The sequence below is a fragment of the Cyphellophora europaea genome, assembly GCF_000365145.1.
Source record: "Cyphellophora europaea CBS 101466 unplaced genomic scaffold supercont1.3, whole genome shotgun sequence".
In the NCBI taxonomy this organism is placed as follows: domain Eukaryota; kingdom Fungi; phylum Ascomycota; class Eurotiomycetes; order Chaetothyriales; family Cyphellophoraceae; genus Cyphellophora; species Cyphellophora europaea.
The window spans coordinates 3,217,153-3,238,511 of record NW_008481809.1 but is presented as its reverse complement, the minus strand read 5'-3'; the positions used below and the strand labels follow the sequence as shown (position 1 = coordinate 3,238,511).

At 54.0% G+C, this 21,359-nt stretch overlaps 7 protein-coding genes across 7 annotated transcripts; 5 read left to right on the top strand and 2 right to left on the bottom strand.

Annotated features, from left to right (window-relative positions):
- Positions 1-104: 104 nt before the first annotated feature.
- Positions 105-5,957, top strand: HMPREF1541_04152 (uncharacterized protein; the record flags this gene model as incomplete). Its single annotated transcript, XM_008718498.1, has 1 exon — positions 105-5,957. The coding sequence occupies one exon, from the start codon at positions 105-107 to the stop codon at positions 5,955-5,957; it is 5,853 nt and encodes a 1,950-aa protein (XP_008716720.1).
- Positions 5,958-6,554: 597 nt separating this feature from the next.
- HMPREF1541_04151 (uncharacterized protein) lies at positions 6,555-8,132 on the top strand (the record flags this gene model as incomplete). The annotated part of the gene is made up of 3 exons (XM_008718497.1): positions 6,555-6,809; positions 6,862-7,648; positions 7,705-8,132. 3 exons carry the CDS (start codon positions 6,555-6,557, stop codon positions 8,130-8,132), a joined length of 1,470 nt encoding a protein of 489 aa, XP_008716719.1.
- Positions 8,133-8,596: 464 nt separating this feature from the next.
- HMPREF1541_04150 (uncharacterized protein) lies at positions 8,597-10,413 on the top strand (the record flags this gene model as incomplete). Its single annotated transcript, XM_008718496.1, has 2 exons — positions 8,597-9,081; positions 9,147-10,413. The coding sequence occupies 2 exons, from the start codon at positions 8,597-8,599 to the stop codon at positions 10,411-10,413; spliced, it is 1,752 nt and encodes a 583-aa protein (XP_008716718.1).
- Positions 10,414-10,488: 75 nt separating this feature from the next.
- Positions 10,489-12,378, bottom strand: HMPREF1541_04149 (uncharacterized protein; the record flags this gene model as incomplete). Its single annotated transcript, XM_008718495.1, has 1 exon — positions 10,489-12,378. The coding sequence occupies one exon, from the start codon at positions 12,376-12,378 to the stop codon at positions 10,489-10,491; it is 1,890 nt and encodes a 629-aa protein (XP_008716717.1).
- A 1,286-nt stretch (positions 12,379-13,664) lies between these two features.
- On the top strand, positions 13,665-14,288 carry HMPREF1541_04148 (uncharacterized protein; the record flags this gene model as incomplete). The annotated part of the gene is made up of 1 exon (XM_008718494.1): positions 13,665-14,288. The coding sequence occupies one exon, from the start codon at positions 13,665-13,667 to the stop codon at positions 14,286-14,288; it is 624 nt and encodes a 207-aa protein (XP_008716716.1).
- A 157-nt stretch (positions 14,289-14,445) lies between these two features.
- Positions 14,446-15,663, bottom strand: HMPREF1541_04147 (adenosine deaminase; the record flags this gene model as incomplete). Its single annotated transcript, XM_008718493.1, has 2 exons — positions 14,446-15,093; positions 15,160-15,663. The coding sequence occupies 2 exons, from the start codon at positions 15,661-15,663 to the stop codon at positions 14,446-14,448; spliced, it is 1,152 nt and encodes a 383-aa protein (XP_008716715.1).
- Positions 15,664-16,516: 853 nt separating this feature from the next.
- On the top strand, positions 16,517-20,753 carry HMPREF1541_04146 (uncharacterized protein; the record flags this gene model as incomplete). Its single annotated transcript, XM_008718492.1, has 7 exons — positions 16,517-16,677; positions 16,749-17,211; positions 17,268-17,926; positions 18,781-18,887; positions 18,928-19,405; positions 19,456-20,392; positions 20,469-20,753. The coding sequence occupies 7 exons, from the start codon at positions 16,517-16,519 to the stop codon at positions 20,751-20,753; spliced, it is 3,090 nt and encodes a 1,029-aa protein (XP_008716714.1).
- Between the last annotated feature and the right edge of the window lie 606 nt (positions 20,754-21,359).

The window sequence follows — 21,359 nt, the reverse complement described above, 5'->3', positions numbered from 1 at the left end:
ATGCACGACGGACCTTAGAGCAGCATGCACGAGTCCATCCGGACGCGCCATGATGCGAGTTGACTTCTCGGATCAACCTAGAAGCAGCGCAAACCCTCGGTATCATGTCGACCTTGACGCCAGCATCGGCTGCAACATCTCGACGAAGAGGCAGCTCCTCGTCGACCGTCAAAGGGCCGCGTCTTCCCTATGCACAAGATACACCTAAACGTCCTTCCGGTCAGCCTTTGATGATCAGTGCTACGACATGGGTCCACTTCGATAAAGACTCGATCGACGACATGCTGATCCATGCGACGATTCTTGAGAACGCCGGCATCCGGGAGGGTGACTTGGTGGAAGTCAGGTCAATTCAAAGCTCGCCCCAAGCCCGAGATTTCCAGCCTTCAGGCAGAAGAAATGCTACCCCATCCCCCCACCGAAGGCCATCAACAGCCGAGAGCAGGAAGCATGCCGAGTCAAAGGCCATTTGTCTAGTCAAAGTTGCCCCATCCGAACTGGCCTCGAAACAAGCCAGCTTCGAGGTGTCCCTGAACCATAGACTGGCCACGGCCTTCGGTATTCGTCCACGAAGTGATGTCGAAATTCGGCCAGCCAGTCTCGAAGACCATGTTGCCTCTCATGTCGAGTTCAGCTTCCGAGATGTCTACCTCGCTCGCTCCGACATGTGGCGCCTAGTTGGCCAAGAGCTGGCTGGAAAAGTAGTTCACACAGGTCAGCGCATCACTTTTCTTGGTAGTGTCAGGCTTGTCGTCAAGGCCGTACATGTCAATGGTCACAGAGTCGCAACCGGCTACTTCTCAGGTAACACCATACCTGTATTTCGGAGCGAGGCGGCACGATATGTCATCTTTATACAAATGTCTCGAGAGATGTGGGACTTTGATTCGGAGGGCAATGGCGAGATCCTCTTCAATCGGGTCATCAATGGATTCTTGCCGGATCTTTTCAAGCGATGGACTGAGCTAGAGGTTCGCCACCTCGTGAGCATCGTGCTCTTCAGTCGCCAAGAGTACAGCATGTTTGAGGTCGCTGACCAATACCTCAGACTTCCCTCGAAACCGAATGCTCGGACGAAGTCGCATTCCTACCAGGACTTCTACAAGGTTGTCGTCACAGATATGGCTAGCGCGCAGTGGACAACCATTCTTGACGAGCTTAAAAAGAACTTCAGGGTTTTCCTGCGTGATGTTTCGCTCCACCGCCCCGTTGACGATGGTCTATCAGATACGTCTCACTCCGCCAGCCACGTACCGAAGATTACTGGACGACCTACTACTGCAATGAAGGGCAATATCCTCGAGGCCATCAACTTGGCATCGACTCAATTCTCAGATGACTATCTCGATCGCGATCTGATTCGCACCGGCATCTCAGTGGTGGTAGTGACAGCAGGCGCAGGGGTATTCGAGGTCGACAGGACATTACTCAACTTGACCTCGGAAAATCTGACCAACAATGGGATCGGGATCGACATAGTCTGCCTCTCAAAGATGCCTTTGCATTCGGTCCCACTCTTCAAGTACCGAACATCAGACTCTGCAGATTTCGATGCGTCAAGCCTGAGTGGCACTTCCAGCAGCCCACAGCTTACCAAATCTCAGGCCTGGGCAGGCGTGAGCGCCTCCTCCTCCTTCAAAGCATCACCTCTCATCAATTCGGTGCATAGCTCGAGCGCACATCCCTTGTCGCGGTACTCTTCGTCGCTGCATATGCATGACCCAGACAAGTGGGCCTATGGAATACCACACTGGATTGATCTATCCTACTGGTCGCCGGAAGGCCCAAAGTCGTCGAGTACACTGTCTCCGCTGTCGAAGCACGAAGCACCTACATCTAAGCACAGGAAGGCACCCTTCACGCCTCGCGTACGAATGTACGAGGTGCAGATGATGGGCCTGATGGAAATGGGTATGGCTGATATCAGCATTCCTTGGATGTCAGAGACACAGCAAAATGAGCTACACCAGCGAAGGCGTAGAAAGCCTTCTCAAAGGACGGGATCAAGGAGTCTATCCCATTCCCCAAAGATCTCCAGGCGAAGTCTCCGGTTGGAGTCTGCATCCAGTCGGGAGCATGGACTCTTGTCTGCTGGAACGAGGTTGCTCGGCGGTATGTTCAACAGGATGGACACCTACGAGGACGGGCTATTCAAGCGACCACATCGGAAACGACATGCAGTCACTTCGCCTTCCAAACGCTCAAAAGGTGTCTACGAGACTAAGCAAGTCTTGGCGTCGAAACTCGATAGCACGGAGACAGATCTCAGCTTGGTTCAGTCTAGAGAAGCCTTGATGGCTACGCACCCAAAGCTCGTGAAGACCGAATCCTCACCCGGTTCTGATACCGCCAGCATCGCCACGTTATCCAAGCATCGCAGTCCAGAAGCGATCAGGGCTGCAAGGAATGCGAGCTACGCGCTCAGAGGCCTTGCACCCCCTATGCGGGCTGTCGCTAGTACCGAGATCAATGTCGAGAATGTACAGGCGCATATGCACAAGACTGAGAGTTTGAAGACACGACCAAGCATTGCGAATTCTGCTCAAAGCATCCGATCGCTTTCATACCACAAGAACATATCTCAAGCATCAGGCGTTTCTCGGGCAGCAAATGCTAATCAGCTATCACCGGTTTCTTCGCGCACTGATAGTGACAGACCATCGACACCGATCCGCATATCGAATTCTGCTGCGAAGGCAAACGTGGCTCCCAATGGAGAAGGACACCGCCACACCAAGTCGGACCACTCACTGACGACAACGGCACGAGAACACGATGATCTGAGTGATCAGGATGCAGGTGCAGCCTCAGGCACTGAGGGCAACGGTAGCGACAGTCCCAGCGATGAAGAAACATGGGATTCTTTCCCAAGCTCGGTGCCCAAGAGCACCTTGCCCTTCATACGGAATGTCAATGCTTCGAACCCGCTAAAGGGCAACCCAAATAGGGAGTCCTTTTTCGGTCGCTGGCAGCACCTTTATCCTCGCAAGCCACGTGCAGCCACTGTTAAATGGCGATCTCTATGCACTCCAGCTTCGGTGCCTTTGACAACCGAAGACTTTCCTTCCAAGGATGAACTTGACAAGGACTTCGATCAGGTATCGTATATCGTCTCGTTTGGCGAAACTGAAGAGATCGTTGAGCGACCGGAATCGCGGGATGGGTTACTGAGAGAGATGCTGTCTCTGCGGTTCTCGCACGGGTACCAACTTGTCGTTGGCGCGCGGATGAACAAGTTCGAGGGCCCTGGGCTGCATGATGCGTCCTTCTTCTTCAATCCGGAAGCTCAAAGACATGACGGCCAGTACCTATTCATGTCAATGGGCAACACAATACAGAAGCTAGCCCTTTTGGAGAGGAATAGGATCGGTGTCACCCGTTACCAACGAAAGCCATTCCAGGCTCAAGAGACTCTGCCAAAGCAGGTATCCTACAATCACTATGTACAGACAATTCTCTCGGCGCGATATGTCGGAAGAACGATGCAGCTTGAAGGGTTCGCGGAGCAATATCCCTGGAAGGAAGCCGACGCCTTTCTCGCCAATCCGTCGCAGGGGCCGGATAACGAGGTTCAGCGACTTCGCTTCTGGCGGGCAAGATTCGTTCTCTTACCCGTTGAGCCTCCTGCCAATGCATCCCGATCGACTGCTGCTGACGGTGAGGAGAATGAAGAAGATATACACCTTCGTGGCATTCGGGCTCTGACACAGATATGGCAGAAGATCCGGTACATTCCCCCTGAGGACCGCCGTCCAGCACAAAACCGCATGAGCTCTTTCAAGCCCAAGGATCGCAACCCCTTGCGAATCAACATGGAGACCTTGAATCCGTCTGAGCTAGTAGCTACTGAACTTGACAAACTAGTGGCGGCAGAAGAGGCAGGCGACGTGCAAACTACGCAGCTACTCCCAGAAGACGAACAGTTTGATCGTGAGTCTGTGAAGCTGGGCAAGCTAGCTGCTGCTCTGCAGGGCGAGAGAGGCATCGAGATTAGAAATCGAAGATGGCATCTTCGCTTACATTATAGCTGTTTCCACGGCGAAGAGTTCACCAACTGGCTTGTACAGAATGTTCGAGACATCGACACTCGCGAGGAAGCCGTTAGTTTTGGGAATGAACTGATGAAAGAAGGTCTCTTCGAGCATGTCAATAGCCGCCACAATTTCAAAGACGGCAATTTCTTCTACTCGATCAAGTCGGAATGGCGAGCACCGAAGCAGTCAGAGCTGAAGCAGTCATGGTTGACTGCGAGCAGACGTTCAGACAAATCTGTGCCGCCTACCCCCCTTGTCGAGCAGCCACCAAGCCAAACGCCTCTCACTACCCGGACGAGGTCTGCGTCGAGCCTCGCAGTGGCACTCAGCGCTCAGACTTCGCCGGAGATGACCAGGCCTGTACCCGAGAGAAAGCGATTAGCAGTCTCTTTGAGCAAGATGATCCGTCTGGATGTTGATACACGTAAACGATCGGACCGACCGGAGATCGTCAGCCTACACTATGACCGGCTGCACAACCCGGAGAACTGCTATCACCTGGAACTGTCGTGGTTGAACGTCACATCGAAACTGGTCGACGATGCCATAGTTTCGTGGACAACGACAGCAGAACGCTATGGGCTGAAACTTGTGGAAGTTCCCATCGTGGAGGCATCCAGAGTGCCAGAGAATGAGCCGTTTCGTGCACCTTACATTGTCAAGCTCGCGCAATCTCCTCCCAAAGGACCTCTTGCCACCAGTGGCAACGGCAACGTATATTTCACTGCTACCTCTTTCACACCTCATCAATCTCTGAACAGCGATCTTCACTTCTATCAGAAAGCCATCTTGAAACGTTTCAATTTTGTCCTCGATATCGAAGGTATCTCAGAATTCCCGGATAACGTCGAAATCAATTACTCGTGGGGTCGTCTCAACTACAAATATACTCAATTCATCCATCGATCTGGTGTGATACTTGCGCAAATCACTGATCAAGGAGGGATACTGCTACTCGCCAATCGACTGTACAACTCGCGCCTCGCGTCAGCCCGGGACACATCATCCAAACTCGAGACCACCAAACAGCTCCACGCTGCAGCACAGAACCTCCGCCCTGCCTCCACCGCTTTAGCTCCGTTTCGGCCGGAGACGCAAATGCCGGCTTCTGGTATTGTTGGCATCAATGTTCAATCACCCTCGTTATCTACCACATCCAATCTCCTATCCTCTCCTTCGCCTCTCATTCGGCCACTCCCGCGTCCACTTGCCCTCCCACCACTTTCAGCCCCCGCGACAACCACCAACTCAGCAAGTCCCAGTGCTGTCAACTCGACCTCTTCTGTTCCCCTTGCCGCCACCGCCCACCTGCGAAGTACTCCCGTTCCAGCGCATACGCCACTTTCCACCCCCGGGCTCGCCGGTATGCCGACATCGAACCCCATTGCAACGAGCGCGGCGGCCGCTCCCGCTGCACAAGCACAAGAAAGAGTCTCTGCCGATGTCTTTGGCTCCCGCCATGCATTGGCGTCTGCCTCTTTGGCGACGTACGTCACACCCGAGCAGATCAAAGACGATCTCGAACGGTTCTGCTCCGATCCGAACTTGCTGCAGGCCTTCTACGTCGACGTCCAAGCGATCGTAGCTGCCGCGGCGCAGAGCTCGGCTGCCGGGACCCCGTCGGGCGAGGGCACACCCGGCCAGACAGGCAGTGAGCACGGCCAGCTCCAGGCCGCGGGGCAAGGCGGTGGTGGGAAAGCGGCGTCGAAGGAAGGTGGGACGTTGAAGGACCAGAAGAAGCGGGGCAGCACGAGCAGCAGTCTGCTTCGGCCGGTGCCCGAGGCGGAGATGGAGCTGAACGACTCGGCGGCGGCGCTGAGTGGCATTCCAGAGATGAAGTTGCCCGAGAGCGTGCAGGCGAGATTGACAGGTGGGTTTGGGGTTGGTGGGCGGAAACGAGAGGCTGGTGAAGGATCGGGCTGAGCTTAGAACCCATGGAGGACGACGAAAGAGGGTCCTTGAGGTTTGTATGTTTTACTAACTTAAGATGGAAGCAGCAGGACATGCTAGATTGGATTTTCATGCCCGGTCATTGTTCCAAGACAGCTGCTTTCTATAGGTGGCCCGGATCTTTGAGGACATGAGTACTGTTGCCGCGCCCACCAGCATCACCGGCATTTGCATTATAGTCCCAACGGGCGCTGCTTTGAGGCTTCGACTTGGCAACGCGACTGTCATGAATGGACACTACAAGCAGTTGAGATGTAAGGCCCGCAGGAGAGGTCTTGGTAATTCGCATTCTGTCGCTCCATCCGTCGGAAAACTCGGCGTTTTGCTGTATAACACAATTTCAGCCTCCGTCGATCAGTTCTGGCTATAATTTGGTATTATGTATATGCTCCGTCGACGGTTCTGGTGATAGAATGCGAGATCTAGTCACAGAGCAGGCACCACAGTTGATCTGGCAATGCGAGATCTGACATCACACGGTGAAGCTGCGTATTTGGGTATTTGCTTGAGCAGGTATAAAGCGACGACCAATTCCCGGCAAGTTCATGAACATGTCTACACTTGAGCAAAATGCATTTCTTTACCATCACCACTCTCACCCTGGTCGGATGCTGTTGGGCAGGCCTCACTATCCGTGACGAGACCAATGTTGGCAACGACACAGCAGGTGCCTGTCACTATGAGTACTTCAATCAAAAGGTCGACCACTCTGGCAAAGAAAATGGCACATTTACACAACGATATAGTCTCAACACCGACTACTACGAACCTGGAGGGCCTGTCTTCTGGATGCAAGGATCCGAGGGTGCGGATCTTGGCTGCATCGTGAGTATGCACCTACAATTCTCTGTGGGCAATTAGCTGAACTCGGCATCAGACCGACTACCAGGCTCTCGCTTGGGCTCAAGAATTCAAAGGTGCAGCTGTGGTACTGGAACACCGCTACTTCGGGGTCAGCAAGCCTTTCGGAGCCACCGACCCAGCAGAACAACCTGAAGAATTCCAGTTCTTGACCTTGGACAATGTCATGGAAGATGCCGTGGCCTTTGTGGACAGCTTGCGAGCCAATCTGACGGGCGGCCGTGAGTCCAAGGTCATCATAAATGGCTGCTCCTACCCTGGTTGGCTTACAACTCTGTTCCGTCAAAACAGGCCCAATACATTCTGGGGCGCCGTTTCATCGAGCAATCCTGTCGAAGGCTGGCTGACATCCGAAGACAAAGGCCGCAACTACGACTACAACAACTGGCTCAACAACGTTTATCAACAAGAGTCGTTCGAGGCGTGGAGCAACATCCGCACAGCATACGATGCATTGAAAGATCGTGTTGAGTCTGGCGATTTCTCGACCTTGCAGACCGACTTCAACACCTGCGACACGCCCACGGCTGAAACAGCACCCCTTCTATACTATTACGGAGGCTCGATCCACGGTCTCGCTGCGCAGTACAACAAAAAGGCTGTTGGGGTCAACCCGACTCCTTTTCCGCTACAGACAGCCCTTGACATAGCAGTGTCGGAGCCCGATCCGATTCAACTCTTGAACAGAACCATCTGGAGCTGGGTTGAGCACCTCGACATACCGTGCCTGGGCCTCGAGGCCTTGGGTTTCAGTGCTGCCATCGTGCCCGCCATTGAGGGGCCTAGTTTCGACTACATAACATGTAAGCTGTCTTTCCGTCGCATATGGGTTTTAGAAACCGTCCTTGACTGACCAAAGCCATCAAAGGCACCTTCTGCATGCAGGCCGGCGCCGGCGGCTATGGCAACGACACCTTCTTCACCTTCGGGCCCTTCGACTCCACGGAAGTGAAGGTGCAGACGTGCAAGGACGCCTACGGCCTCACACCGTCGCCCGCAGACGAGATGCGTGTCGAGTACAAGTACACGCGGGCCGACCTGCGCAACAGCACGCGCATTCTCTGGATCGGCCATGAGTACGATGGCACCACGGCGTATGCCGCCCGTGAGCCCGGCGTGACCCTGCCAAGCTTGAGTCCCGACATCGACGTGTCGAGGTTCCTGTTTGTGCCGGAGGGGTCGCACTGTGAGGAGCGGAGCTATCCTCGGGAGGACGACAAGCCGTCCATCAAGCGGGTGAGGGCGCAGACTGTTGAGGTCATTCGTGGGTGGCTGGAGTCGGCTTGAGTCACGTCCTTTTACAATATTGGCAAGGATTAGTCGCAGTGTACAGCATACTCGTATGTACTGTTTGCTCAGATCGCTGTGGTCTAGATTAGTCACGGCCGAGCATAGCCACGGGACGGGATGCTCCCTGTCGAACCGAGCCGCCCTCTAGACGCCCTAAATTTAGGCCACCACCGCTAAGCCTCGATCCCGCGTCTTGGTAACGACTCTACTCCGTCCTACCCAAACTGTTCCAGATTGGAGGACATTGATCAGCTACTCTGCAAAATGCACCAGAGTCCCCTGCACCGATGGCACCCCCGCCTTCGCCCCCATTCCCACGGCTGGGTCTGTGACTCCACGCGGTGATTTGGGCCATTAGACGACGTATCTAAGCTGCTGTCGCCCAAGCGAGCTGCAGTTCGGGGGGTCTTTCGTGTTGTTGTTGCTGCTGTTGCTATCGACCCTCCCCATCATCTTCCGCCATGGTATCCAACTCCAGCTCCGACAGGGGACTGTACACCCAGGTTGGCGGCGGCGGCGACGGCGTCACTGGTCTAAATTCGAAAACGCCGCTCAGCAGCAGCACCAAGAGCAACGAGCTCCGTGGCCGCAGGAGCTGGCGCGCGCCATACACGATCCTCGCCTCGCTCTCCCTCGGTCTGGGCATCTCGCTCGCGCACCACTTCATGAACGCGCATCTGGACGGCAAAGCGGTCAACGAGATTTCCATGTCTCAGTCGTGGGTGTCGCGATTCGGTACGGCGCTGGCGTTCCTCGCCAAGATGTCCTTCACCATCAGCGTGGGCGCGGCGTTCATCCAGCATCAGTGGATGCGGTTCCATCGACAGGGGCTCCGGATTCAGGACGTCGATGCCTTGACGAGCGTGCTGGGCAATTTCTTCAGTTTTTTCAGCAGCACCGTGTGGTTTCGGCAGCCGGTCTTGACTTTGATTGGGTTGATCTCATGGTATACACCACTTTTTTCCACTCTCAGCTGTTGACAAAGACACACATAACTGATTTCCTGAACAGGGCGATTCCGTTTGCCGCCGTCATAACGCCTGGTTCGCTGTCCGTGCAGCCCGTGCACAGCGTCAACACCACTTCTCTGCAGGTGCCGCAGCCGCTGTACAACGCCACCAACTATGGGTACATGCAAGCGGGAGGAGGTGGGTATGCCCTCACCACCGATCCGCGTCTCTACAGGCTGGCATTCAACACTGCGTCGGCAGCTCAACCGATCCAGTTAAGGTCTGCTTTCCCGAACGAGACGTACCACGTGCAGTTCGACGGCCCGGCGGTTCGATGCATCCCCGCCAACGACTCGATCGTCTACAACCTCACATACTATCATGGCGACACTCTGAATGCCGGCAGCAGCGGCAACCGAGACAAGTATCTCGCCTGGGTCCCCGGCAACGAAGAAGCACTAAACTCGTCCTATGTGGAGCAGTTCGACACGCTCGATCAGACGTCCGTCGACACGGCACGCATCTTCATCATGACCAACCTCGGCTTCTGGAACGTCACGCGCCTCACCCAACAACTCGACTATGCCACGACCCTGACCAACGGCTCCGACAGCACCTACGTCGAGCAGCGCCAAGTCAACGTCACCGAGTGCCAGCTCCACAACGCCACCTACGAGATCGACTTCCGCTTCCAGTACCCAGAGCAGACGCAGAACGTCTCCATCTCCCAGTGGCTCAACCCCGTGGCCGCCGCCGGGTTTTACAATCCCGTCGGCTCCACGGCCGACAACGCCACCGCCGCCACCATCATCTCCTACTCGGCCATGATGGACGCCTTCGGCCGCATGCTGGCCGGCAGCTCCTCCGAGAGCCACTACATCATCGAGCGGCCCCTCTACACGAGCTACGGCATCATGAGCGTCGACTGGGCGGACGGCACCGCCGTGCAACGCGGCTTGGAGCAGCTGTTCCAGAACTTCACGCTCAGCCTGCTCAGCGATTCGGGCCTGGTCAAGAACGCGTCGCAGGCGGACAACCTCCCCGTTCAAGTCACGAGCTATCCCATCACGTACGTGTACGACGCTGAAGCGCTGCTGCTGGCGTACGGTATCGCCTTTGTGTGCAGTGTCGCCTGCTGTGCGGTTGGGTTATACGCCTTCTTCGTCAACCACGCAAGCTACCAGAATCTGTTCTCGACGTTCGTGCGTGCGACGAACGATGCCGAGCTCAGATCTCTCATTAGCTCGAATGACGATGGTGCAGATCCACTGCCGAAGTCGCTGAGTCGAGCCGAGATATCCATGATGGACGGCTCACGTGCGGGTTGAAAATGGTCTCCATAGAAGAAACAGAATGTCAACCCCCTGGTCTCTCCCACTCGTCAAGGCTTCAGCTGCAGCTGCTCAGACAATCCGCAGGTCTCTGAGATTTGATAGCCTCAAGTTCTCCGCCGCGTAGTAATTGCACCGCCCGATTCTCTCCCATGCGCCAGGCACGCGTCGGGACGGCCGCAGCGCCACTCCTCGGTACCAGGGGCGCTCATCCTTCAACGGTCGCTTCTCGATGAAAGCCACCAGCACAAATGCTCCCTCGGGCATGTAGTCGGCACTTGCGGCCGCGTCGTCCAAGGGCACGTCTTCCTCCAGCCTCACACTCGTCTCGTTGACACGAAGTCGAAAGAGCTGGTCACCATTGTCCAAGATCCTTGGACTCCTGTCATAGACGAGCTTACTGTCGACGCAGGGGGCACGGAGGATCAGGAAGCCATCAGAGACCTGTCCGTAGGGATCTAGCGTTGCAAGCGAGCACTCTATGTCCTTGACCTGGGCGAGACTCGCGCCGGTCCTTTCGAGAAGCCAGCCGCCGCATTGGGCTTCGACGGACGCCCACGACCACGAGGGCGCGCGGTATTGCGCGGGCCGTCGTTTCCGCCAACCCTTCTCGACCATGCCGATGCTTGTCATCCATAGTAGTGCACCGGGCAAGGTGTTTTCGTAGATACCTGCATGGTAACGGCCCATGGCGGACATGTGCATGCGGCGGGCCACGCCGGACAGCGCGGGAAGCCGGTCACTGTCGAAAGCAAGGGAGCGGGCCGTGTACTGGTTCACGACCATCATCCACTGTGTATACCGTTCCTGAATGTTGTCTGTCTTCTGTATAACTCGCGCGTGGTCGAGCTTGAAGTTTCCCTCGTACTTCCCCGAGTCCCAGCCCTTGCCGGATTCAATGCCGTGGCACTCGCAGCGTAGGGCTTCTTTGCATTCCCATACGAGCTCGTGCTGCGTGTAGTGGACGATGCGGGATGCCAGGAGCCGTTCTTGGAAAACCCAGGCTCGGTCGAAGAGAGGCATTGTTTCGAATGTGACGGGATACTTGGCTGCGAAATCACTGTGCTCGATCAGTTGCTTGACTGAGACATTCATGGCCTCACCATCATCGTCAAGAATGGCGTAACTGGGACATCTTTCATAAAAGCATCCATCGTCTCCGGTCCTGGATCTCGTCGCGGCCACCACCACATAGGCGTTCTCATAGATGGACGACATCCGACTCGCCTCGGCAGCCCAGTCCGCAGCGTCGTCTTGAATGATACAAAGTGCGTCAATCCAGATATATTTCAGCCCAAGTCGCCTGGTAATGGTAATGGCGTCCCGAAATGTCTTCGTAAATTCTATCCATGGGATGCCTTGATATTGCTGAGTGATGTTCGTCTTTGTTGTCTTTGGGACAGCTTGGATCCGGTCTCGCTTAGCTCCCCATGAGTGGCTCAACGCGACGTAATTCTGTACGTTTTGGGTAGGCACGAGACAAGGAACATCAACAGAGACATCTAGGAGTCTCATCGGCATCTCTTTGTTGACACGACTCTGTCTGCAGGTGGAGTGCTTTTGCAGACAGTCCTGTATCCAGGATTTGATTGTCAGAAAGCACCTGGGGTCATCTGGTGTTGCTGGTATATCACCCACGCTTCTGATGCCCGGTGACGAGGTCGGCACACCAGCTGGCACATAGAATTCCAGCTCCAACTCATCCGGACCGTTGCCATCCCTCCTTGGTCTTTGGAGGCGGACTACGCGAATGTGGGAGTCCTCATCCACGGGACCGAAAAAGACGCTGATTTCGGACTCGGGCCAGGGCGAATGGCTAGATTCGTGGGACTTGTTGTATTCGAGTACGTTGCCACCCAGCCAGAAGCCTCTGAAGTGAAGCGCTCCTCTGAGGATGATATCGCATCCTTTGCAGCCGTCACCGGCAGCCTGACGGAGATCGGGCAGGTGCACGGTACTCATAAACCGACAGACTTTACACTGCACCCCGGAGCCTGAAATCTCCTGCATATTTCATCTTTTGATCTGAAAATTTCTCTGATCTTCAGTATCAGGCTGAAGATATGGTTCATGAGATGTAGTGCATCTAGACCTGTGGGTACCTGCAGACACCGGCGCCCAATCGTATCCCTGTCTGCTCTGGGCGGCACGGGTGTGTCATAAACGTTCAGCAATAAAAACTGTGCTACTTTGGCCGCCTTCCTTGACAGAGATAGCGAAGTTCTTGAAATTATGTGACTTCTCCGTCCACGAGATGCATCGTAAAGATCTGTTTGGAATTGCCTGCAAGACCTGTCGCCGCCGTGGAAGAAAGTGTGATCGCAGGCTACCGACGTGTGAGAATTGCGAGCTCAGAAGTGTAGAATGTGAAGGCTACGTTCTGAGGTGGGTCAATAATGCTGTCAAAGAAAGGTGCTCATCACCTGGGCATGCGAAAGACGTGCCTGCCGGTCAAGGAAGGTGTAGAGCAGGCAAGGCAAAGACCGTCGAACCGGTCACAAATCGTCAGCGGCCAATTCGTCGTATGGAACATGAAAACCATGCTGTACATCACACGAACTCCCAGTGCCAACGACCAAAAGCTGGCACGGTGCCCATCAGGTTGTTTCCGGCACCAGATGATCTCGACGATCTCGTTAGATACTGTACGGATCCATCAGGAGGACCGTGTGGCTGTGCGCTGCTAATCACATAGTAGATGTTCAAGAAATCAGCACAGCTTTCTATCTGGGCCTCGACCCCGCCGAATCGTCTAGCACTGGTCACATTCTCTTAGCAACCAGAGTCATCCCTTCTGTCCGATATGTCGTGGCTGCCACGGCATCAAGTCACCTTGCGAATCGGCTAGGAGACGAACAGCTACAGCGAAGAAGTCTTCACTTGCGGGTGAGAGCTACAGAGCTTCTGCGAGCAGAGCTGGAAAGCAAAAGCGACTACGGCGGTGGCCCAGATGTTGCGCGTCTGCTTTGTATGGTTTTGCTCGCCCAACTTGATGTACGTATAGCCTCACTGCATTATGGACAGTCTCATGCTGACTCTTATGGAAGCTCTGTTCAGGAGACTGTATTGAGTTCGCAACACATCTCGACGCTGCGCGAAGACTCATACAGCTACGCTGCCTCGATAGTAGAGCTCAAGGATTCATTGAGCAGCGTATACTATGGTAAAACTCTTTTACTTCTTGTACGGCCAGCAAGACTGACCAGGCAACCAGGCTGGATATAATGGACGCGACTGCGAATCCAAGAATGCCACATCACACACAAGCAGATATCAGCCGCATACTCAACAACTTCAGACACCAATCAGGGCGCAGAACATGGGGCTTCGATGTGTTCTACTGCCCAATCGATCTTTTCGAGCACATTGGCGAAATCGTAGTCCTATATGAGTCACAGCGCGACCAGCAAGAGATTGCTATGCTCAACAACATCGACAAAGCAGTCCGCATCATTAACGCAATTCAAATCTGGTCTATGCCCGTCGAATCTAAGCTACGCCACCACACAATCGAAGTATGGCGAACGGGCATCCTACTTTACTTGGCTCGCCTGTTCCATCTTACTAACGATATCTTGAACAAAGCGGATCTGATCGAGACTATTTTCCATCACAGACACGCAATACCTTCCAACACAAGCTGGAGCTACGCAACTTCGTGGCCGTTGTTCCAAGCTGGGTTATTGCTGACCAGTGAAGACCATCACAAGACATGGCTTCGAAACGAGTTACACTCTAACTTCCAGACCCTGGGATGCTTTCACCAAAAGCTTGCTGTCGATGCTTTGGATCAGCTGTGGCAGGCCAACGACGATGTGTTGGATCCTTTATTGGCGATCAAGTCTCCCTTTCGAAGAGCTATCTTCTATTGAGCTGTGGTACAGTCTAGCTGACGCCAAAAATTGGCCTTTTCCTACGGAGCCTGGTCTGTTTGACCTCATTCTTATGCGTATAACGGTATTGCCACAAGCTTTAAGGACAATATCTGGCAAGTTTGCTAGGCGGCAATAGACTCTTCGCAACATGTGCTCATTTTTCTGGGTAAAATCGACCACAGACCGCACCAATCTCACGCAGCAGCCTCTCCTTGACCGCTGGCTCTGCCCAAGAGGAATGGACAGCATTCTTCGCCAACCTAGCAACATCCTTATCGTCGAATGCGCACAACCGTTTCGCCAACAGCATGTTCTCCAACACCCAGCAATCTTCCATATACGCCGGATCATCACTATTAATACTAATCTTGATACCCGCATCGTACAATTTACGAATCTTGGGCCCCAGCTCCGCAAACGTCGTATGTCGCAGATACGACCACGGACAAATCGTCATGCCCACATCGCGCTTCACAATCATGTCGATCAGACTCTGGTCCTCGGCGGCGTTGAGACCATGGTCGATGCGATCCAGCCCTGCGCCTGCAACGACAGAGGCCGCCTGCCGGATGTGCTCGTGCGTGTTCTTGGAGCCAACGTCGCAGTGCATCGTCAGCTTGAAGCCGTCGCGGCGCGCGAGGGTGAAGACTTCGTCGAACAGGGTGGGCGGGCGGTCCGTCTCGTTGGAGTCGAGGCCGATGCCGATGATGGTGTCGCGGTAGGGGAGGGCGGCTTTGTAGTGTTCCATGGCGGAGGAGGGGGAGAGGTCGCGGAGGAAACACATGATGTATGCTGATTTTACCTGTTTCTCATTTAGTCAACTGTCTGGCGTGGATCAGTAGTGTGTGGGGTGACGATGGAGGCATACATTCAGATCCGCCTCGGCCTGTTGCCGTGCTTCTCGAAATCCTACCATCATAGTATCCCAGCCCACGCCCCGACTAGTATGTCCCTGCGGATCGAAGAACAGCTCACAGTACCTCACATTCATCTTGGCCGCATGCTCAAAATAATGCATCGCCAAATCGAAGAAGTCCTCCTTCGTCTTCAGACACTCAAACCCTTCATAATACGCCTCAAAGAACTGAAACCGTTCCTCGTCGTTGTCGACGCGGCTGGGGTCTGGGCGGAGCAGGTCCATCGCAACCTGCATTTCCTCGAGAGTCTTGAGCTCAGGGCCGTTCTTGGCTATGCGCAACTTGGTTCCGTTCCGTTGCGTCAGCTTCCAGCGTAGCTCCGCGGTCAAGGTCCCTTCGAGATGGACGTGTAGCTCGACCTTGGGGATGCCGAGGACGAATTCGTCGCCCTGGGCTATGAGATCGTCTCGCAGCTGCTCGCGGAGCCGGACTGGGAGGGCTTCTTCGATGCCCATGGTTGGTTGAATGGTCGAATTTGAGGCTCACACTGAGGGCTGAAGTCGAGAACGAGCTGATCTTGGGTGAATTCCACAGACACACACTGCGATCGGCCAGTTTGGAAGCGCTGACAGTGTCCCATATATATATATATATATAGAGTCTCTCACAAAAAGTCAACGGCATCTCCAGCGTGTGGCTTTCTCACCTCGGGATATCTTTGAGCGAAGCAGGCTCAATCAGTCTCGGATCTCAGTCTTTTGCAACTCATAACTCCATTATGGACCAGTCCCACGGTGTAACAGCAAGAATGTTCGACGCCAATGACTCAACCACAGCAAGTAGTTCTCGGACTATTCCGCATGAGGAAGGAATGTGCGTCGGCTATTTCCCGGCCTGTCTCTTAACCTCACATCGTTTTGATCAGGGACCGGAGTTTAATGCTGTAAGTCGCTGCTATTGCTCCGAAAAACGACGGCTCGTGGTGCTTCATGATAACGAGGTAAATAACTTAAGATGTCGAGCTGGTGGTCGGCGCCTTTGACGTCGTCGGCGCTAAGTTCCGCGATTGAGAAGTTACTAACTTACTAACCCTATACGGTATATAGAATGAGCACCCCAAAAGTCTCGAGGACGGGACGACCAGGATTGGCCAGTGGTCATAACTCAACCACTGATTACAGTCATCAGGCCGTGGTTCATACGCATTTGGCATTCTTGGCTTACCCTGGCGTATAGTACCAATCTGTGATGTTGGATACGCGTACCGCATTACCAAGCAACAGCAAGTATATAAGGGTAGTGGCTTGACTCTCCCCAAACTTGCCTGGCTAGGCCACCATCACACCAACAGAAAAAAGAGCAGACAAAATGGCCAATATAAACGACCATGAGCTAGACGCTAGGAACACGGGCGCCGATATCGACGACACAAGTAATGTAGACCTGCAGAGTCTGCCACCAGTCGACGGCGGCAAGGCTGCCTGGCTCACACTTACAGCATGTTTCTTCCTTGAAGCCACTGTCTGGGGGTACGCAAGAGCTTCCTTCGTCGAATCCACACTGTTCATGTGTGAGATGCTGATATTTCTATCGTATACAGGTTCCTCCATTCCTACGGTGTCATGCAGGACTACTACCTCCAGCACGAGCCATTCATGGGCCAGCCCGGCCCTCTTGCCGCCGTGTCCACCACCGCCACGGCGATCATGCTCTTCGGCTCGCCATTCATCTCCCTGATCCTGCAACGATTTCCCAACCTCAGACGCGTAGGGGGTTGTGTTGGCCTGGCCATTATGTTCTCCGGGCTCCTCATCGCGTCTTGGACCAGCTCTTCAATGGTAGTGTTGTGGACTCAGGGTGTCATGTATGGTATCGGCGCCTTGCTGGTCTACTTTCCAGCCATGTTCTTGATCGACGAATGGTTTGTGGAGCGCAAAGGCTTTGCGTTTGGAATCTCCTGGGCTGGCACCGGAATTGGCGGTGCTTCTACGCCGTTCTTCTTGCAGTGGCTGCTGAATACGCGGGGTCACAGCACGACTCTGCGTGTGTGCGCGGGATTAATTGTGGGTTTTCCTTTTTGTTCAAGGACCTTCTGATGTCGACTCGCTGACTCTCGCAGGCTGTGACTGCGCTGCCATGCGTCCTCTTCATGAAGCCCCGGATCCCAGTACGGGGTCCCCGACGGCTTCGACCAGTAGATTTAGGCTTCGTCAAGGGAAAGAAGTTTTGGATGTATCAATGCCCTAGCATTGTTCAGTCCATCGTCGCTCCGATTCCCAGTCTATGGCTGCCCTCCTTCGCATCGTCAATGGGCATGGCTGCAGCAGCAGGCCCGCTGTCTCTCTCTCTACTGAATCTTGCCTCATGCTGCGGGTTCATGCTCCAAGGACGACTTGTCGATCGCTACCATGTCAGTTGGGCCATCCTGATGGCTACCCTCGGCTCCACCATAGCCGTGTTCGGTTTTTGGGGATGCAGTACCCATGAGGCCATGCTGTACGTCTTCGCGATCCTCTTCGGGCTGTTTGGAGCTGGGTACCCTGGTCACTGGATTGGTTGTGCGTCAGATATGAAAAGGACTTTCCCGAATCTGAGCACAGGTTTAGTCATCTCCCTACTTTGTGCTGGGAAAGGCGTGGGCAGCATCCTGGCTGGTCCAGTCAGCGAGAAGTTGTTGTCGATGAAGCCATGGCATGACTCTGCATTGGCTTATGGATCATCATATGGCACGACCATCATTTTCACAGGTACATGTGTGTTTCTGGGAGGTGCTGGTGCGTTTCCACGCCTTGCACACAGTCTAAGCATACCGCTGAGGAATACTCTTGCGGTTGAGGCAAACTCTGTGAGAGCATTGAGGACGTCTGTAACCACCTGAGAAGCCAATCGATGCTGTCGGCCTGTTGCCGACGGACGACCAAAAGATCTCACTGTCATACACTTGTCCTTCTGCAAAGTGCCAGCAAGGAAACTCGTTATAAGGGGTATGTCCATCAGAACAGCATTTGTAGGGTTCTAAGTTTGCACGAAAATGCAACTGTACTGTCTGTTCAAGTCTAGGGACACATACGGACTGGCCCCGAGATATTTGGTCTCTTCGTGGACAGCCGTTCGAGAAGCCTGGTAGCATCTGTCTCCATGCCACTCAGTGGCACTCACCTTCACCGTTTGTTTCGTTCGATTTCATTTCAACGCAGTTAGTAATCAGGAAGCCGATGTGCTACCGGATGGTAGTGTTCTTCTTGTATCGGGTACCGAACATCTTAGATAGTGTCTTGCCTACGTTGACAAGGCTCACTCCGCCTCGCGTTTTGAGAAAGTCAAAACACTAGGGAGCTGGTCAAAAGCCGCCTTGCGCCTCGTTTGCTGCACGCGCCGTGCCGTGCTTGCGAGTCTTGTGTAGTGATTGGGCAGAGCAGCATGAATTCCGAAACTTCGCATCTCTTAGCATTGGGGGCCGAGATGCAGCCATGCAGCCACCCTTGTACCCAGGGGGCCTGGCCTGCTAGTGTTGCACAAGAAGTACGGAAACCGCCTTGTCTTTAGCAGTTGTTATTGTTTCTGTCTTCTGTTGTACTGGCCAGCCTTCCTTATGCATTCTGTCCTAACAGTATTGCTCTTAACTTCCACAGGCTGAAGCGACCTCGTACGTGTGATACACAGAGAGCTCTAACAGGCCTGTGCTGGTCCGAGTTCCGCCCGCTGCGTACTCAAGGCCTCATTGTCACTTCTGAGATTTGTATGCAGCTTTTCAGACGATCACTAGCTACACAAAACAGATCTTGTCAGCAGAACAACTATGGCCGGCAACCAGGATGGATTACCGAAATACACGAAAGTCCAGACAGCAGTACATGATACTACATCTCGTCCGAAAGAGACCTCGAAGCCATGGGGATTTGATCGAAATCGCAGTTGCTTCTGGATGATTTTGTCCCTCCTGAGTGGCGTAGCCTTGACCGTCGGCCATCACTTCTTCTACGCTAGGTTTGACGGTCAGCCAGTCGACGAGGCTTCGATTGACCAGACGTGGATCATTCGAATAGGTACCGTGTTTGCTTTTGTCGCCAAAACGCTGCTCGTCGTGGCGGCTTCGATCGCTTTCATTCAACACCAATGGTTGACGCTTTCACGTAACCCATTGAAGATCCGCCAGATCGATACGGTGACTGGTATTCTTGGGAACGCTCTGTCGTTCTGTGAAAGTCGGATATGGTTACGCTTCCCCCTGCTTACCATGCTGGCTATTGTTACATGGTGAGCTCTGAAAAGGAAATTCCTTTCACTGTTATGCTAACTCTAGAAAGGCTACTCCCGATTGCTGCCGTTGTCACACCAGCAACCATAAACGTTGTCGCAAGGGATGATATCACGAGTAGCGATAGTGCTCCTCCACAGCTGTATCTGGACCCTAACTCGTACGGCAATCTGCAAACCTTGGTGCGATCAGATTACATCGGACCCTCGCCAGACACCCTACGTACAGCCTACGGTAGCGCTATGACAGGTCAGATACTCGGCATCACGCAAGCAAACCCCAACATGACCTACACTCTGCAATTCCTCGGACCGGCCCTGCGCTGCGACCACGCTGATGCTGCTCTTGTGAGCGATGTGTATGACTCCTACATGGACTATTTCACCGGCATTGAAAATCAATACTACTACATGGCATGGGTGCCTATCAGCGATGATAGAGGCAATCTATCTCGTGCCTTTGGAGACGATGCCGCCTCTCTGGACACAGTATCTACCGACGCTGCGCATTTGTACATCATCCCCAACACTTCTATTACAGGGCCAATGTTTGTAGGTGGAATGCCAATCACCTCGGATGATATGCATTACGGATATCAAGATCTTCTCGACTGCAGTTTGCACAACGCATCGTACAAAGTATTCTTCAACTTCACGTTTCCAACTCAAAGCATAGATGTGGTGTCCCGGGAGCTGCTTAATCCTGTCAACGTCTCGATCGACATTTCAGAGTGGCAGCGCTCAACTGGACCACCTGATGTTACCGCTCGGCAAGCACAGCGTATTAGTTATCAATCAATAATGGATTCTTTCGGTCGACTGCTTGCCGGCTACGAATGGTCCAGGGACGGCTTCGTGGTCACGGAAAAGACCAGCTGGAACATGATTGCGATCGATTGGACGACTCGAGATGGGACTCAGAGAGGCCTCGAACAATTGTTCCAGAACATCACGCTCAGCATGCTCGGCACATCATCCTTGACGCAAGTATCCCCCTGTTTCTCGCACGCCGAAACTCAAGCTGACGAGCAGAATTAGCATGAACACTACGATCGCAGCCCAGAACCAAGTCCCCGTCTCCGTCATCACCAGCGTGAACGTCTACTCGTACGACCCACGCGATCTCTGGCTCGCATACGGCGTAGCTTGCGGAGCCACTCTGGTATCAACTCTTCTGGGTCTCTATGCCATGTGGCGCAACGGCGGTGTTGGCTATCAGAGCATCTTCTCCACCTACATTCGGACGACGCGGAATCAAGCGTTGCAGGATCTCATCGAGCAAGACGACCACGGGACGGAGCCCCTGCCCAAGAAGCTTGCCGAGACGAGCATTATACTGGATACTTGACCGTACCCAACGACAATCGGCAAGTAGGGCAGATTGAGCTTCAACCCACACAATTACGGAGCAATACCCGCACGTAGCGAAGTCTCTCGATGCGTTGCGCTTCACTGGCCGTCATAACATACTGAACATGAATATGGGCGCCGGCATCGCTGAGTTTCAGATCAATATGCGTCTCAACTCGCGTCGCATCGAGTACGACACAGCAAAAACCAGATCCCACGACAGTATTCTGTGTCTGACAGGCAAACAACCCCGCCCGACTTCATGGTCTACCGCCACCAGTCTCCCGTCTCACATCTCACTGCTCCTGCAAGAGCGCCGTACAAACATGGCACGGCGCATCTGATCATGCAATGAGCAGGGAGCTGCGCTGCTGGCGTTCGGCAACGTGGTTCGTTGCGCTCGGCGAGGAGGAGGCTGTGTAGGTCCTGCAAACTGGAGTTGAGTTATGCAACAATAATGTGCTCTTGACCATCGAGGCTGCCGATTGGGATGACCGTTTGTTGGTTGACGGCAGTACTGAGGTAACAAGACTATCAAGGGTACCGCATCAGGGGAGTGACTGTCAGCTTGGTGATGCCGGCAAGACTGGGGTAAGAAGGAGGG